Here is an 18000-nt window from a genome sequence, read left to right as displayed (position 1 = left end):
CAGGGGGTTGGACTAGAAGACCTCCAAGGTCCCTTCCAACTCTGCTATTCAATTCTATTCTAAATAATTCAACTGAACTGTTAAATTGTCCCGCAGCGAATTGGCCATGCAGAGTTGACTTGTCCCATTCTACCCAAAGTCACACGGTCCCCATTTAGCGACCTGCTGACAATCCGAGTCCACAGGGGAGCCAGATTCACTTAACAACCGCGTTACTCACTGAACAACGGCGGCGATTCGCTTAACCCAAGGTGCCCCTCCCCCCCCAAAAGAAAAAGTCACAAAACGGAGCGGAAATTCACTTTACCAGTTTCTCACTCGACAAACAAGACATTTTGGAGACTCGATGGCCGTCGTAAGTCGAGGAGCACCTGTCGTTTGGGCCATCTCAAGGGTAGCCATGCTGCTGTTGCTAACTTCCTTTACCGAGCCCCTTTTCCCGTGGCGATGCCACCCCTGAGTTTCAAGCCTCCCTCCCCTTTTTTTCCGAGCGACCTGAAGATTGCTGTCTTTCAGTGGGTGAAGACCCTCTTCCTCATTAAGCTTCTTTGCCCTTTTCATTTCTCCCCCTTTTTCTTTTATCATTTTCCAAAGCTGGACAACGGCCCGTGGAAGAGTTTGAATTGTGCCTTCCAGATGGAGATGTTACCGTCCATGGGGCCGTCGGAGCGACCGAGCTTCTAAATACAGCCAAGACAGGTAAGGCTGGATGAAAAACCCTCGGCCGCGGAAGCTGCCTTGAGGACAGGAAGGCGGCGCTCCGCTTTTCAAGGACGCTCTGAAAAATTGTAGGGAATAGAGGATGGGAGAGAGGGGAGGAGTGGTGGCCTAGAGGTGGAACTCTCGCCTCAAAATCCAGAGGCTGTGACTTCGATCCCAGGCAGAGGCAGATATTTCTCTCTCGGCACGACGGGAATATATCTGCTGAATAAAACTCCATACTGGTGACAGGGAAGGGCGTCGGGCCAGTAAACACTCTTTACTGGCCCAATGCCCTTCCTGTCACCAGTATGGAGTTTTATTCAGCAGGTATATTCTCATCGTGCCCAGAGAGAGAATTCAGTTGCCCAGACTCCACTTGGCAAGGGATTATAGGGTCGTTAAATGAAGATGATGATGATGATCTTGATGGAGAAGAGAGAAGATCCGTGACCAAAAGATTTAGATTTATTTTATTTGTATGCCGCCCTTTTCCGGGAGGGACTCAGGGTGGCGAACAACTCAAAGTGGGGAAAGAGAACATAGAACACAGTACAAGTAATTAAAATAACCAAGAATCACAACAGCCACACAGGTCGAGAGGGGAGGGAACTCATCACCCCCAGGCCTGCCGGCACAGCCAGGTTTTGACGGCTTTCTGGAAGGCCTGGAGAGAGGTGAGGGTCCGAATCTCTGCGGGGAGTTCGTTCCAAAGGGCCGGAGCTGCCACAGAGAAGGCCCTCCCCCAGGTGGTAGCCAGATGGCATTGGCTGGTGGACGGAACCCGGAGGAGGCCGACCCTGTGTGATCTAATGGGTCTTTGGGAGGTAATTGGCAGCAGGCGGTCTCTCAAAAGATATGGAGACTCTAGAAAGAGTGCAGAGAAGAGCAACAAAGATGATTGGGTGACTGGAGGCTAAAACATACAATGAAAGGTTGCAGGAACTGGGTATGAAGACAAGGACTAGGGGTGACATAATAGCAGTTCCAACATCTTAGGGGCTGCTACAGAGAGGGGGGGAGTCACGCTATTCTCCAAAGCACCTGAAGGCAGGACAAGAAGCCACGGGTGGAAACTAATCAAGGAGAGAAGCAACCTGGAATTGAGAAATTTCCTGACAATTAACAATTAATCAGTGGAACAGCTTCCCTCCAGAAGTTGTGAATGCTCCAACACTGGAAGTTTTTAAGAAGAGATTGGTATCTCTTGGAGATTGGAATGGTGTAGGGTTTCCTGCCTGAGCAGGGGGTTGGACTATAAGACCTCCAAGGTTCCTTCCAGCTCTCAAAGTAAGACATTGGGGATTATAAAATTTCAGGCAGACCAGTAATTCACATAAAAGAGCAAGGGGGCGGGGGGGGGGTTCCCTAATAGCTCACATTATTTGTAGCTCAGAGTTGAACTTGGGGGGGGGGGGTTCATTGATGCTCTGTGAGCTTGGTTGTTTCCTTGAGGACGTTTCATTGCCCAGCTAGGTAACATCCTCAGTGTGAGAGAGGGTGGGTTTGCTCCCGAACAACCTCTGCATGTAAACAACCAAACTCAGCACCGAGCATCCCACAGACCAACAGAAGAAGAATATTTGTAGATCAGGTGTCCGGGTTCCAAATAGCATCCGAAAGTAAATCAGAGTTCAAGGCAAAGTATTGCTCAAAGTTCCAATTGATTAAGAGAGACATGTTGGCACTTCTGGGGAAATCCGAATCTGAAAGCTTCCCAGTTTTCCCCATCCAGTTGAAAGTTCAAGATCTTGAACTTTGGACTCACAAGTCCAATCCCATCCAATCTCCCACACTCACAAGTCCATCCCATCCAATCTCCCTCTGCCACACTGGCAGCTTCCACCCATCCAGTTCTGGTCAGGTGCAGAAGTGCAAAGATAAAGGATGACCTTGGCTTTCTAGAAAGAATGTTATTATGGCTACATCGCGTCTAACTCTGTACAATCCCATTTCCCCACAATAGAAAAAGCACAGTAGAATAATAGAAAGTGTGGCAGGCCAAAGATCCGAAAGAAAAGACGGCTGCAGGCCTGACATCAGGGTTGATGTTTTTGGTGCTCTCTGATCTGGCAGAAATGTCATTGCCCAACTCGGTAACATCATCAGTGCGAGGAGGAGGACTGTGCGGTCCTTGGTGCTTTGGGTGGGGCAATTAATGCTGATATGTGTCTACTCGTGTTAAATGTCTTAAGGTTAAACCTTTCAACCTCTTGTTTGGTGTTTTTCTGCTCTACAAGCAGAGAAAGGAGCCAGCGAAGGAGAGGCTGAGTCTCCCCTAATCCAGTTTGTCTCTTGTATGCCCTTATCGCTCACCCCATAGATGTGCCCTATATACTGAAGCTGGAATCTCATCCCCACACCACCTGTTGGCCTGGCCGGACTCTCTATTTGCTGGCACCTACATTTCCCGATAAGCAGCGTTGGGTGAATGCCCTAGAATCTACGGTGGCTGGAGGAAGAGTTTCCAGAGAAAAGGCAGAAGCTGATGCTGTAAGTAGAGGGGGGTGGGGAGAAAGAGGGAAGGAGAAGAAGGAAGGAGAAAGGGAGAAAGATGACGACAGAAAGGGAAAGAAAAAAGGGGGAGGAAGGAGACAGCGAGAGAGAGAGAAAGGGGAGAGGGAGAAACAAGGGGAAAGGAGAGAGAGAGAGAAAGGGAGAGGAAAGAGGGAGAGAGAAAGAAAATAAAAAGAAAAGAGAGAGAGGGAAAAAGGAAGGAAGGAAGGGTGGAAGGAAGGAGAAGGGGAAAAAGGGAGAGAGAGAAAAGGGAGAGGGAGAAACAAGGAAAGGAGAGAGAGAGAGAGAGAAAGGGAGGGAGGGAGAGGAAGGAGGGAGAGAGAAAGAAAATAAAAAGAAAAGGGGGAGAGGGAGAAAGGAAGGAAGGAAGGGTGGAAGGAAGGAGAAGGGGAAAAAGGGAGAGAGAGAAAAGGGAGAGGGAGAAACAAGGGGAAAGGAAAGAGAGAGAGAGAGAAAGGGAGATAGAGGAAGGAGGGAGAGAGAAAGAAAATAAAAAGAAAAACAAGAGGGAGAAAGGAAGGAAGGGTGGAAGGAATGAGAAGGCGAAAAAGGGAGAGAGAGAAAAGGGGGAGGGAGAGGAAGGAGAAATTGAGAGATACAGAAAAAAGAGAGAGAGAAAGGGGAAAGGAAAGAGAGAGAGAAAGGGAGGGAGGGAGAAGGAGGAGGGGGAGAGAGAGAAAGAAAATAAAAAGAAAAGGGAGAGGGAGAAAGAAAGGAAGGGGGAGAGTTGGGGAGAAAAAAAGGAACGAAGGAAGGATGGAAGGAAGGAAGGCGAAAAAGGGAGAGAGAGAAAAGGGGGAGGTAGAGGAAGGAGAAATGGAGAGACACAGAAAAAGGAGAGAGAAAGAAGTGGGAAGGAAAGAGAGAAATGGAAAGAGAGAAAGAAAATTTAAAAAAGAGAGAGAGGGAGGGAGAAAAAAAGGAAGAGGGAGGGAAGGGGGAAAGTAGAAGGAGAGATGTGGAGGAAAAAGGAAGAAAGGAAGGAGAAAGGGGGAGAATGGGACAGAGAAAAGGGGGAGGGAAGGGAAGGAGAAAGGAATATATCTATATAGATACATAATTAAAAAAGGGAAAAAAAGAAAAACCAAGCCTTTCTGGAAGTCCGGCGGTGCGTATAATCCTTCAGCTTCTAGTAGAGCCTTCATCTCTCAACAGGCTTAAGAAAAAAAAATAACTGAACATCTGTAGCTTTTACGTTCCCTCTCCAAGCACTAAAAAACAGAAATAATTTCCAAAAGGCCTCCCAGGTGCATCTGGAGATTTCCCACAGGCCGTTGCTGCTTATTAACCTGGGCTAATGAGAGACCTGGAGTTCCAGCTAGAACATTAGCAGCATATCTCTCCACACACACACACACACACACAACCTCGCAGGGATGCGAGGGGAGGATATTAAGTCTGGCTGGCTATATATATATATATAGGGGACGAACGGTGGCTGGATCTGAATCCCGAAGCAGATGGCTAATGTAGACATATTTGCTCTCCCTCAGAATCTCTCTAATAGAGGGAGAATGTACATTGATCTGATGCCGACTCGCATCTCGAAAAGCTCGAATCCCTGCGAGGCAATAGCTAAGCGAGTGTGTACATGTGGCAATGGGGAAGCTGAAGATATCCCACAGGTCCTTTCGAGCTGCGAGTCGACACCAGATCAATGTACATTCTCCCTCTATTAGAGAGATTCCGGGGGAGAGCAAATATGTCTACATTAGCCATCTGCTTCGGGATTCAGATCCAGCCGCCGTTCGTCCCCGTAGCAAAATGTCGTGCCATTGCAAATAAGGACAAAACACCTGGCAAGAACTAAAGATTCATAATTTGACATTGCTACCTTCGCTTAGTTATTCTTCCTCCCCCCCCCCCAATAAATTCTATAGAATGTATTTATTTTATTATGAGTCACGGTGGCGCAGTGGTTAAAATGCAGGACTGCGGGCTATTTCTGCTGACTGCCGACAGTTCGATCCACACCGGCTCATGGTTGACTCAGCCTTCCGTCCTTCCGAGGTCGGTAAAATGAGGAGACCCAGATTGTTGGGGGGGGGCAGAATGACCCCGGAGACGTCTTCGGACAGTGTTGGCTCTTCGGCTTTGAAACGGAGATGAGCACCGCCCCCTAGAGTGAGGAACAACTAGCACATACGTGCAAGGGGAACCTTTTACCTTTTATGAAGTGGATCTCTTTCATCTACTTCTTCTTTCCCTTCTCCCTCCCTGCACAGAAACTCCTTGGAAATTCCCTTCTGAAGCTGGAAGGAGAAGATCGTTTGGATATCAACTGCACTTTACCCTTCAGCGATCAGGTAAGGAGTCTCCTCGGATTCAGCTCCCCTTAATGCCTGCGGCACGTTTTGTGGCTCCTGAGCAGAGAAGGCCGTTTTAAGTTTTGAAGAGCTGGCAGATTTATTTTATGTATTAAATTTGTCCGCTGCCCATTTGGCCAACGGATGTGCCTAGAAAAGCCACGGAGGCGCAGTGGTTAGAATGCAGTACTGCAGGCTACTTCTGCTGACTGCCGGCTGACTGCAATTCGGCAGTTCGAATCTCCCCAGGCTCAAGGTTGAACTCAGCCTTCCGTCCTTCCGAGGTGGGTAAAATGAGGACCCAGATTGTTGGGGGACAAGAGGCTGACTCTGTAAACCGTTTAGAGAGGGCTGGAAAGAACCGTGAAGAGGTATATAAGTCTAAGTGCTATTGTTATTGGTAGGAGACTTCCAAGCAACTAAAGATACAAAGAAAAATATCAAAATAATAAGTACGTTAAAATGGAGTCAGATTTTTTAAGTACGGAGAGTCCTCAACTCGTGACCATGTCGGAGCCTAAAACTTCTGTTAAGTGAGACATTTGTTTAGAGCAATGTTTCTCAACCTTGGCAACTTGAAGATGTCGGGACTTCAACTCCCAGAATTCCCCAGCCAGCGAATGCTGGCTGGGGAATTCTGGGAGTTGAAGTCCGGACATCTTCAAGTTGCCAAGGTTGAGAAACACTGGTTTAGAGTGTTTTGCCCCATTTTATGACTTTTCTTGCCGCCTTGGTCGAGCGAATCGTGGCCGCTATTTAATTAGTCACCCGCTGATTGAATGAATCTGGCTTCCCCATTGACTTTGCTCGCCGGAAGATCGCAAAAGGGGCTCCTGAGACCCCCTAAGGACACGGCAACTGTCGTAAATATGAGTTGGTTGTTCAAGCATCCCAATTTGGATCCTGAGACCCTGGGGATGCTGCAACATAAGTCCCATTTCCATGTTGCATCACATCGTTTTGCATTTACCTTTTTGAGCCTTTGATTGACGCATGGGGGTGTCTCTCCTGTCGGACAGGTGGTCCTGGTGGGCGCTGAGGAAGGACTTTACGCCCTGAATGTGCTAAAGAATTCCTTAACGCACGTCCCCGGGATTGGTGCTGTCTTTCAAATCCACCTCATCAAAGACCTGGAGAAGCTGCTCATGATTTCAGGTAAGGATGTCGGGAAGGACTCCCCGGGGGAGGGCCTTTTCTGTGGCTGCTCCGGCCCTTTGGGATGATCTCCCCGTGGAGATTCGGACCCTCACCATCCTTCAGGCTTTCCGCAAAGCCGTTAAGACCTGGCTGTTCCGGCAGGCCTGGGGCTGATGAGTTCCCAGCCCCACTCGAACTGTTGACTGTTGTGTAGTTTTAATTTGTCTCTGTATCCTGTCTTGTTTCGTTCGTTTTTTGTATTGTCCCCTTTCCCATATGTCTGTTCGCCGCCCTGAGTCCCTCCGGGGAATAGGGCGGCATACAAGTCTAATAAATGGAATGGAATGGATGCCTTCACTTCAGTGGTGGGTTCCGGATCACATTGCAACCGGTACGGTGCAGCGGGGCCCGGCGTCCACCACATGAACGCGCACAGCGCGCACATGCGTCCTTACCTCTTGTGACCCCTCCGCGAGCTTCTGCGATGCTCCAGCTGCTCGGCGGAGCGTCACACAGGCACCGTATGCGCGAAAGCGCCAGAGGCTCAAATGCAGTTAAGGAGGACGGGCTGGCGGGTGAGCCCTCCGGAGCACCGTACTGGAACGGTACCCGGGGCGTACTGCCTGCAACCCACCACTGCTTCGCTTTCAATGCAAGACTCGCCAGAAAGTATATCTCTGCTCTCCCCCCCCGCCCCCTTACGATCACAGTCCTGATTTACCACTTCTGGCTTGTATGTACACTGAGAGCTTAAGAACCAGAGACAAATCCCTAGTGTCTCCAATCACACTTGGCCAATAAAGGAATTATCTCTCTCTCTGTGGCATGGTTTCCCCAGGAGACGAAAGGGCGCTGTGCCTTGTGGATGTGAAAAAAGTGAAGCAGTCCCTCGCTCAGTCCCACCTCCCGGCTCAACCTGACGTCTCGCCCAATGTTTTTGAAGCCGTGAAAGGCTGCCATCTTTTTGCGGCAGGCAAGGTAAGACACCTCCAAGCTCTCCGTCATTCACGGAACAATCCGTGGACACGAGTGGTGGCGAATCCACGTGTCCCCCGGATAATGTTGCATTAGCGGTCGCTGGGACCGGAGATTTCATCTTACGAGCTTTTGGACTTGTGCTGGAACACGTCTCCCGGGAATGTCTCTTTAGCAGAATGTGTGCTGTTCTCTGTGTGGTATATATGTGATGCCTGTTGTATCCGGCTTTTTAGATGCAGATTGGGGTGCGTTGATGGCTGGCTTTTAAGTCGTTGGCTGTCGTTTGCTTGTGCTGCCAAGCCCCTGCCTCCTAAGTACTTGAAAGGCTGGTGGTAAATCAGCATGCCTGTTGACCAATGAAGGGTCTGTTTACCAGGCTTCAATCACTTCCCTGGCTGTTTTTGCTAGTAAGATTGTTGGACGAGCAGGCACAAAAACAGCCAGCTACTAAGATTGTTGGACGAGCAGGCACAAAAACAGCCAGCTACTAAGATTGTTGGACGAGCAGGCACAAAAGCAGCCAGCTACTAAGATTGTTGGACGAGCAGTCACAAAAACAGCCAGCTACTAAGATTGTTGGACGAGCAGGCATAAAAACAGCCAGTTACTAAGATTGTTGGACGACCAGGCATAAAAACAGCCAGCTACTAAGATTGTTGAACGAGCAGGCATAAAAACAGCCAGCTACTAAGATTGTTGGACGAACAGGCATAAAAACAGCTAATTAGTAAGATTGTTGGATGAGCAGGAACAAAAACAGCCAGCTACTAAGATTGTTGGACGAGCAGGCACAAAAACAGCCAGCTACTAAGATTGTTAGACGAGCAGTCACAAAAACAGTTGTAAATGTGAAAAATGATCCCAAATCACTTTTTTCAGGCCCGTTGTAACTTCGAACAGTCACTAAACGAACTGTCGTAAGTCAAGGACTCTCTGCATCTCCCTAATGTGAGGTTAAGCAAGCAGGCAAGCCCGGCCTAAAAAGAGCCTGACTTAAACTTTCATTCCGCGTGAGCAAATTACTGTTACTTACATGCGTGGCCTCCTATTGATTGAAGCCGATCCCTGGTATTGCCAGCCTCTTTTCCTAAATGGTGCTTCTGTTGGGTTCCTTTGCAGATCGACAACGGGTTGTGCATCTGCGCGGCCATGCCCAGCAAAGTCGTGGTGTTGCGTTACAACGAGAGCCTCAGCAAGTACTGCATTAGGAAGGTAAAGTGCCTTCTGGGTCCCACAGGCACCTAACAATGTCCTAGTGACAGTCTTGGGGCACCTCTGTTACATCAATCGAATTGGACCATGCCTCCTTCCCTTCAACCTGCCTGCAATATGCACACCTACATTATAATCCCTTAGTTAAGGTTACGTCCTAACATGCCTCCATAATCAGCTGGTTCTACAGAAAGGGCGTCAGACTGGATTTCATTGAGGGCTGCGTCAGGGTTGTGTTTGACCACAAGGGGGCTGGCTTGGGGGTGGCTCGGATGGGGTGGCCAGCTCGACATCACTCGTGTCATGGGCACCTATGGTGGCCCGAGCGCTTTGCCAGCTCTGATGATGGTGGCTGATGAGGAAGAGGAGGAACAGCTGGGTCCAGTGCCTGACATGCTGATGCACAGACGGCAGAGGAGAGGAGAGCAGTGGAAATTGATAGGTTGGTCCTTGGGACGAAAGAGTCACTGCTGCTAGGGAAGCCCCCACTCTACCTCTGGGGATAAAAGGCAGGGGGAAGAGATGAATAGGTGTGGCAGAGGAGAGGAGAGCAGTGGAAATCTATGGGCCGGTCCTTGGATGAAAGAGTCACCGCTGCTAGCGAAGCCCCACCCTAGCTCTGGGGATAAAAGGCAGGGGCAGAGATGAATAGATGTGGCAGAGGAGAGGAGAGCAGTGGAAATCTATGGGCTGGTCCTTGGGACGAAAGAGTCACTGCTGCTAGGGAAGCCCCACTCTACCTCTGGGGATAAAAGGCAGGGGGCAGAGATAAATAGATGTGGCAGAGGAGAGGAGAGCAGTGGAAATCTATAGGCCGTCCTTGGGACGAAAGAGTCACTGCTGCTAGGGAAGCCCCACTCTACCTCTGGGGATAAAAGGCAGGGGGCAGAGATGTATAGGTGTGGCAGAGGAGAGGAGAGCAGTGGAAATCTATGGGCTGGTCCTTGGGACGAAAGAGTCACTGCTGCTAGGGAAGCCCCACTCTACCTCTGGGGATAAAAGGCAGGGGGCAGAGATGTATAGGTGTGGCAGAGGAGAGGAGAGCAGTGGAAATCTATAGGCCGGTCCTTGGGACGAAAGAGTCACTGTTGCTAGGGAAGCCCCACTCTACCTCTGGGGATAAAAGGCAGGGGGCAGAGATGTATAGGTCTGGCAGAGGAGAGGAGAGCAGTGGAAATCTATAGGCCGGTCCTTGGGACGGAAGAGTCACTGCTTCTAGGGAAGCCCCACTCTACCTCTGGGGATAAAAGGCAGGGGGAAGAGATAAATAGGTGTGGTAGACAACTATTCATCTTCTGGCCGGACGGACTTGTTATCCTGCGAGAGAATCTTTTTGCCGGGGGTGCTGGCACTCCCCATAAAAGAATCTTTTGAGTTGGCTTCAGAGGGTTTGTCATGTTTGGGGAGCTGGGTCAGAACATGTGGGACCACAGGAGGCAAGTTCTGGAGAAGACCTTCAGCCAGGCAGGGTGTTCTCCAAGAAAGGGAGGACTTTGCCAACCGAGCTTGTGTTTTTGCTCTCGCAGGAGATCGAAACCTCGGAGCCGTGCAGCTGTATCCATTTCACCAATTACAGCATCATTGTCGGGACCAACAAGTTTTACGAAATTGAGATGAAGCAGTACACCCTAGAAGGTAGGAAACCCTGTGACCCGAACAAATGCACGCACAACAAAAGCGCGCCGACAAAAGCGCGGTGCTAAAACCGCGATGTCATCAACGCGCCGACAGAAGCGCGATTTAAGTTAAGGTAAGGGTTAGGTTTAGGGTCAGGGGTAGGGGTAGGGTTAGGGTTAGGTTTAGGGTCAGGGGTAGGGTTAGGGTTAGGGGTATGGTTAGGTTAGGGTCAGGGTTAGGGGTAGGGTGAGGTTTAGGGTCAAGGTTAGGGGTAGGGTTAGGTTTAGGGTCAGGGGTAGGGTCAGGGTTGGGGGTAGGGTGAGGTTTAGGTCAGGGGTAGGGGTAGGGTAAGGTTTAGGGTCAGGGTTAGGGGTAGGGGTAAGTTTAGGGTCAGGGGTAGGGTTAGGTTTAGGGTCAGGGTTAGGGTTAGGGGTATGGTTAGGTTTAGGGGTAGGGGTAGGGTCAGGGGTTAGGGGTAGGGTTAGGTTTAGGGTCAGGGTTAGGGGTAGGGTAAGGTTTAGGGTCAGGGGTAGGGTTAGGGTTAGGTTTAGGGTCAGGGTTAGGGGTAGGGTTAGGGTTAGGGGTATGGTTAGGTTTAGGGTCAGGGTTAGGGGTAGGGTAAGGTTTAGGGTTAGGGGTATGGTTAGGTTTAGGGTCAGGGGTTAGGGGTAGGTCAGGGTTAGGTTTAGGTTTAGGGTCAGGGTTAGGGGTAGGGTAAGGTTTAGGGTTAGGGGTATGGTTAGGTTTAGGGTCAGGGTTAGGGGTAGGGTCAGGGTTAGGTTTAGGGTCAGGTTAGGGGTAGGGTAAGGTTTAGGGTAGGGTTAGGTTTAGGGTCAGGGGTAGGGTTAGGTTAGGTCAGGGGTAGGGTTAGGTTTAGGGTCAGGGTTGGGGTTAGGTTTAGAGCGCGCTTCTGTCGGCGTGCCTGTTGTCGGCGCGCTTCAGCGCTCATTCGTCGGCGCGGTTTAGAACTCGTGGTTTTGTCACTGCGGTTTAGTCGGGCGCCCTTTTGTTGGGCGCCCTTTTGTCCGGTGAACCAGGAAATCCTTCTTACCGGCAGGCAAAATCTGTGGAGGAGGAGCGATGGGAGGGCATCCTTTCCCTCCATTCACACCTTTGGTCAGCAGGAAAAAAAAGGTTTTGTGGGGGTGGAGACACAAGGGGCTCGCCTAGAAGGGAGTGGAGAGTCAGTTCAGGAGGCCAGGAAGGGAGCAGAGTTGAAAAGAAAGAGAGCAATAGCAAGACACGCTTAGATTTTATAGGCTGCCTTTACAGTGCTTCCCAATCCTCTCAAAGCGGTTTAGAGAGTCAGCCTCTTTCCCCCAACGATCTGGGTCCTCACTTAACCGATCTCAGAAGGAGGGAAGGCTGAGTCGACCTTGAGTCGGTCAGGATTGAACTCCTGACAGAGGGCAGAGTTAGCCTGCAATACTGCTTTTCTAACTACTACACAGGAAGGGAAGGAAGGGAAGGAAGGAAGGAAGGAAGGAAGGAAGGAAAGCAGGCAGGCAGGCAGGCAGGCAGGCAGGCTGAGTCAATCTTGAGCCAGTCATGATTGAAGTCCTGGCAGTCGGCAAAGTTAGCCTGGAATACTGCATTCTAACCATTGTACAGGGAGGGAAGGAAGGAGGGAGGGAGGGAAGGAAGGAAGAAAGGAATGAAGGAAGGGCAAAGCAATAGCACTTAGACTTATATACCGCTTCACAGTGCTTTCCAGCCCTCTCTAAGCGGTTTACAGAGTCAGCCTCTTGCCCCCCAACCATCTGGCTCCTCATTTTACCCACCTTGGAAGAATGGAAGGCTGTTAGGAGAAAGGGAGAGAGAGAGAGAAAAGAAAGAAAGAACAAGGAAAGAGAAAGAAAGAAAGAAAGAAAGAAAGAAAGAAAGAGGAAGGAAGGAAGGAAAGCCAATAGCGATAGCCCTTAGACTTATATACCACTTCACAGTGCTTTTACAGCTCTTACTAAGCAGTTTACAGAGTCAACCTCTTGACCCCCAACAATCTGGGTCCTCATTTCACCAACCTTGGAAGAATGGAAGGCTGAGTCAGGAGAAAGAAAGAGAGAAAGAGAAAAGAAAGAAAAAAAGAAAGAAAGAAAGAACCAGGAAAGAAAAAGAAAGAAAGAAAGCCAATAGCAATAGCCCTTAGACTTATATACCACTTCATAGTGCTTTTACAGCTCTCTCTAAGCGGTTTACAGAGTCAGCCTCTTGGCCCCCAACAATCTGGGTCCTCATTTTACCAGCCTCAATAAGGATGGAAGGCTGTGTCAACCTAGAGCCAGTCAGGATCAAACTGCTGGCAGCGAGCAAGGTTAGCCACCACGGCTCTCTGGTGTAGGATTCCAAGCAAGGTCGTGCTTTAACTCAAACTGAAACATGTCGTTGTAGAATTCCTGGATAAGAATGACCACACCTTGGCATCAGCTGTGTTTGCATCCTCCAACAATAGTTCCCAATCAACATCATCCAGGTGAACCCAGCAGGGCAGAGGGAGGAGTATCTGCTGTGCTTCCATGGTAAGTTGATATGAGAGGTGGTGGGTGGGAAGCAGGAGTAATGGGCTATAGAGGATGGAATCAAATTGAGTGGGGTGGAATATATGGAATGGAGTGGAATGGACTAGAAATAGGAATGGAATAAATGGAATGGAGTGGAATGAATAAATGGAGTGGACTGGAATGTATGGATTGAAGAATGAAGTGGAATGGAATATATGGAACGGAATGGAATGAGATGGAATGAAATAGAGTGGAATGGTATATATGGAATGGACTAGAAATAGGAATGGAATATATGGAATGGAGTGGAATGAATAAATGGAGTGGAATGGAATGTATGGATTGAAGAATGAAGTGAATGGAATTGAATGGAATACAGTATATGGAATGGAATTGAGTGGAGTGGAATGGAATATATGGAATTGAGTGGCATGGAATGGAATAGAAATAGGAATGGAATATACTGAATTGAATGGAGTGGAATAGAAATAGGAATGGAATGGAATATATGGAATGGAATGTTTGGATTGAAGAATGAAGTGGAGTGGAATTGAATGGAATACATGGAATGGAATATAGTGAATTGAATGGAGTGGAATAGAAATAGGAATGGAATGGAATATATGGAATGGAGTGAAGTGGAATGAATATATGGAATAGAGTGGAATGGAATGTATGGATTGAAGAATGAAGTGGAGTGGAATTGAATGGAATATATGGAATGGAATATACCGAATTGAATGGAGTGGAATAGAAATAGGAATGGAATTGAATATATGGAATGGAATGGAATGTATAGATTGAAGAATGAAGTGGAGTGGAATAGAATGGAATACATGGAATGGAGTGGAGTGGAATGGTATGTATGGAGTAAAGTGGAGTGGAATAGAAATAGGAATGTATGGAGTGGAATGGAATAGAATGGAATATACGGAATGAAATTGAGTGAAAAAGGAATAGCTTTATTGGCCAAGCGTGATTGGAATTTGCCTCTGCAATCATGTCTCCCCTAGTCCCTTTTTTTTCATTAAACTGGTCGCTTCTAATTTCTGCCGCCATTCTCCATACGATTTCGCCTCTGGTCCTAATCATCTTTGTTGCTCTTCATTCTTTTCTACCAAAGAAAAGAAATTCCCCATACTGACCATTTACTAATTACTGGTTCGTTAAGGACGGATTGAATTTCTGGACTCATGGCAGACTGCTAGCAGTATTTCTTTCTTAAATATCCCACTTCAATTATTATTATTTTTTGCCACTTCCTCGCAGAATTTGGCGTTTTTGTTGACTCCTACGGAAGGCGCAGCCGCTCGGATGACCTGAAATGGAGCCGCCTACCTCTGGCGTTTGGTGAGTAATCAGATTTATCTCTGACTTCCTTGCTCTGTGTGCAGCTTATTGTGGTATTTTTATTTATTTTTTTAATGCGGAGGGTTGGAAAATTACTCCAGGAAAATACATACCCTTGAGAGATTTAGCTTTTAAAAATGACAGGTGTAATCTGGAGACTAAAACATATGAAGAACGGTTGCTGGAACTGGGTATGTCTAGTTTGATGAAAAGAAGGACCAGGGGAGACAGGATAGCAGTCTTCCAATATCTCAGGAGCTGCCCCAAAGAAGAGGGAGTCAAGCTATTCTCCAAAGCACCCGAGGATAGAAGAATGATGAAGGATGTTTAAATAATTATAGACAAATATAAATGGAGGTACAAGGGTAACATGTATAAATGAGTTAAAATACTTGAGTTAATATGAATTATGTTGGATGACTGTGGAAGAGATGCACAAAAACCTTTTGTAACCAACTGATACACTTTCTACAGTATGTAAGGAAGGAAGAGTTTATGTGTTGTGTTTGTTTTGAATTTTTTTAAAAAATAAATATTAAAAAAAAGAAGCAATGTGTGGAAACTAATCAAGGAGAGAAGCAACTTAGAACCATGGAGAAATTTCCTGACAGTTAGAACAATTCATCAGTGGAACAACTTGCCTCCAGAAGTTATGAATGCCCCAACATAGAAGTCTTTAAGATGTTGGATAACCATTTGTCTGAAACGGTATAGGGTTTCCTGCCTAGGTAGAGGGTTGGACTAGAAGACCTCCAAGGTCCCTTCCAACTCTGCTATTGTATTGTATTGTATTGTATTGTATTGTATTGTATTGTAAGGACTAGGGGAGACAGGATAGCAGTCTTCCAATATCTCAGGGGTTGCCACAAAGAAGAGGGAGTCAAGCTATTCTCCAAAACACCTGAGGGCAGAACAAGAAGCAATGGGTGGAAACTAATCAAGGAGAGAAGCAACCTAGAACTAAAGAGACATTTCCTGACAGTTAGAACAATTAATCAGTGGAACAACCTGCCTCCAGAAGTTGTGAATGCCCCAACACTGGAAGTCTTTAAGAAAATGCTGGATAGCCATTTGTCTGAAATGGTGTAAGGTTTCCTGCCTAGGCAGGGGGTTGGACTAGAAGACCTCCAAGGTCCCTTCCAACTCTGCTATTGTATTATTGTATTGTACTGTATTAATCCTTTACTTAACGCCATAATTCAGCCCCCCACCCAAAAATCTGTTGTTCAATGAAATATTTGTTGAGTTTTGCCCCGTTTCATGACTTTTCTTGCTGCCGTTGTTAAATGAAACCACTGTGGTTGTTAAGTGAGTAACACGGTTGTTAAGTGAATCTGTCTCCCCTGTTGATTTTGCTTGCCAGAAGGTTGCAAAAGAGGATCCCAGGATGTTGGGACAATCATATGTATTACTCAGTTGCCAAGCTTCTGAATTTCGACCATGTGGCCTTATGACTCCAACAGTCATAAGTGTGAAAAACGCTCATAAGTTCACTATCTGGGGGGGCGTGGTAACTTTGAAGGTTCACTAAATGAACTATTGTAAGTCCAGGACTGTGTGTTCTGACCTAGGCTTCCCCAAAAAGCACAAAGCGGATTCCTGGTCCCCAAAAAAACCCTTTTATGAAACGCATGTGAATCCCTCTCCTTCACATTCAGCCAAGGCCTGGCTAACAGTCTTTCAAAGGAGTATTTATGACCACAGACCTTATCTGGCTTGGAAAGCTGCCCTGTAAATCGTTTCCAAACGAGATGCTGTGCAAGGAAAGAACTGGGGACAGAGTCTCTGTGATTCACGGACAGATCTTCACACTCCTGAAACGAACGAACGAATTGTTTCCTGCAAAAGCCCCCCCCCCCTTTCGCTCCTCTTTTATTCCCTATGGGGTGGGCATTCACCATCCACCTGATTTCTGAGCTGTTCTTTTCTTCTGGCAACTCTGCGTATGCGCACACAGGGAACAGGCTCCAGCTGTTCCTCCGCCTCACTGCTGTCTAGCTCCGAAGGCAGCACACAACTCCCAGATGGCCCTGGCCCCCCTCTCTGCCTCCTCCAACACAGAGCCCTCATCAGAGCCTTCCCCAGACTCCAGGACTGGCCCATCTTCCTCCCCAACCCTCCTCACTGTCTGAATCTGCTGCCATGGAAAAGCTAGGGGGGGGGGGGAATCTAATGAAAATTACCTTTCCCATTCTACCATACCTGTAGGATGTAGGTCAGTTTTTACTCAACCGCAAATATTTTAAGATTGAACTTCGATTCGGACAGAAAACCGTCTGTCCCCGTTGACTTTCTCTAACTTGGCTTCTCTCTCTCCTGGGCGCGGGCACAGCCTACCGGGAACCGTACCTGTTCGTGACCCACTTCAACTCCCTGGAGGTGATAGAAATTCAAGCACGCGCCTCTCTCGGGTAAGTCAGGCGTTGGCCTTTGGGGACCCCAAGCGCCAGATGGTCCCCCTTTAAGCCTTTGGGATAACGCTTGCCCCCACCCCCATCTAAAGAGTGTCTTTCTCTCCTTCCTCCCCGACTGCCAGCATCCCAGCCCGAGCCCACCTGGACATCCCGAGCCCTCGTTACCTGGGCCCGGCAATCTCTTCCGGAGCCATTTACCTGGCCTCTTCCTATCAGGACAAACTGAGAGTCATTTGCTGCAAAGGGAATTTGGTGAAGGAATCCAACAATGAACATCACCGGGGCTCCTCCACCACTCGCAGGTGAGAAGCGGCGATCCAGCTCTCAAGGGAGAACCGGGGATGCTTTCTAGCTAAGGGAGAGAGGGGGGGATTGAGAGGGGCTCTGTTATGGCCCGTGGCACGACAAAACCACGCTCGACTAAAGCGCGCCCGATTAAACCGCGTCGCTGACGTCATCAACAGGGCGACAGCAGCGAGCGCGGAGAAAGAAGGGCGCTTTAAATAGCGCTTTGAAAGCAAGCCGATTCAACTTAAGGTAAGGGTTAGGTTTAGGATTAGGTTTAGGGTTAGGTTTAGGGTTAGGTTAAGGGTTAGGATTAGGTTTAGGGTTAGGTTTAGGGTTAGGTTAAGGGTTAGGGTTAGGATTAGGTTTAGGGTTAGGTTAAGGGTTAGGTTTAGGGTTAGGTTAAGGGTTAGGATTAGGGTTAGGGTTAGGTTAAGGGTTAGGGTTAGGGTTACGTTTAGGGTTAGGTTAAGGGTTAGGATTAGGTTTAGGGTTAGGGTTAGGGTTAGGTTAAGGGTTAGGGTTAGGTTTAGGGTTAGGTTAAGGGTTAGGATTAGGTTTAGGGTTAGGTTTAGGGTTAGGTTAAGGGTTAGGGTTAGGTTAAGGGTTAGGTTTAGGGTTAGGTTAAGGGTTAGGTTTAGGGTTAGGTTAAGGTTTAGGGTTAGGTTAAGGGTTAGGTTTAGGATTAGGTTTAGGATTAGGTTTAGGGGGGTTAGGTTTAGGTTTAGGGGTTAATTTTAGGTTTAGCGTTTACAGCGTGCTTCTGTCTCCGCGCTGTTGTCGCCCTGTGATGACGTCAGCTACGCGGTTTCGTCGAGCGCCCTTTAGTCGAACGCGGTTTTGTGGTGGAACCGTTATGGCCCACTGGTAGCCAACGGAGCTGGCAGCAGAGTCAGACAGTGAGGAGCTTGGGGAGGATTATGGGCCAGTCCTGGAGGCTGGAGAAGGCCTGGACAAGGGCTCTGCGTCGGAAGCAGAGAGGGAGCT

The 18000-nt window shown here is 48.2% G+C and overlaps 1 protein-coding gene across 1 annotated transcript in view; it reads left to right on the top strand.

Annotated features, from left to right (window-relative positions):
• The window catches only part of CIT (citron rho-interacting serine/threonine kinase), a 136661-nt gene that overhangs the window by 112714 nt on the left and 5947 nt on the right, over window positions 1–18000 (top strand). The window contains 12 exon segments of the mRNA XM_087705637.1: window positions 595–699; window positions 3023–3192; window positions 5442–5522; window positions 6542–6677; window positions 7498–7637; window positions 8757–8849; window positions 10376–10484; window positions 12855–12911; window positions 12914–12982; window positions 14234–14314; window positions 16647–16725; window positions 16851–17030. Of these exon segments, the coding sequence (XP_087561763.1) occupies window positions 595–699; window positions 3023–3192; window positions 5442–5522; window positions 6542–6677; window positions 7498–7637; window positions 8757–8849; window positions 10376–10484; window positions 12855–12911; window positions 12914–12982; window positions 14234–14314; window positions 16647–16725; window positions 16851–17030 (1300 nt within the window).

This window comes from Thamnophis sirtalis, unplaced genomic scaffold (assembly GCF_051295495.1).
Source record: "Thamnophis sirtalis isolate CommonGarterSnake01/CBP01778 unplaced genomic scaffold, rThaSir2_p1.2 scaffold_2, whole genome shotgun sequence".
Taxonomy (NCBI): domain Eukaryota; kingdom Metazoa; phylum Chordata; class Lepidosauria; order Squamata; family Natricidae; genus Thamnophis; species Thamnophis sirtalis.
This window is presented reverse-complemented; position numbering and strand designations above follow the sequence as displayed.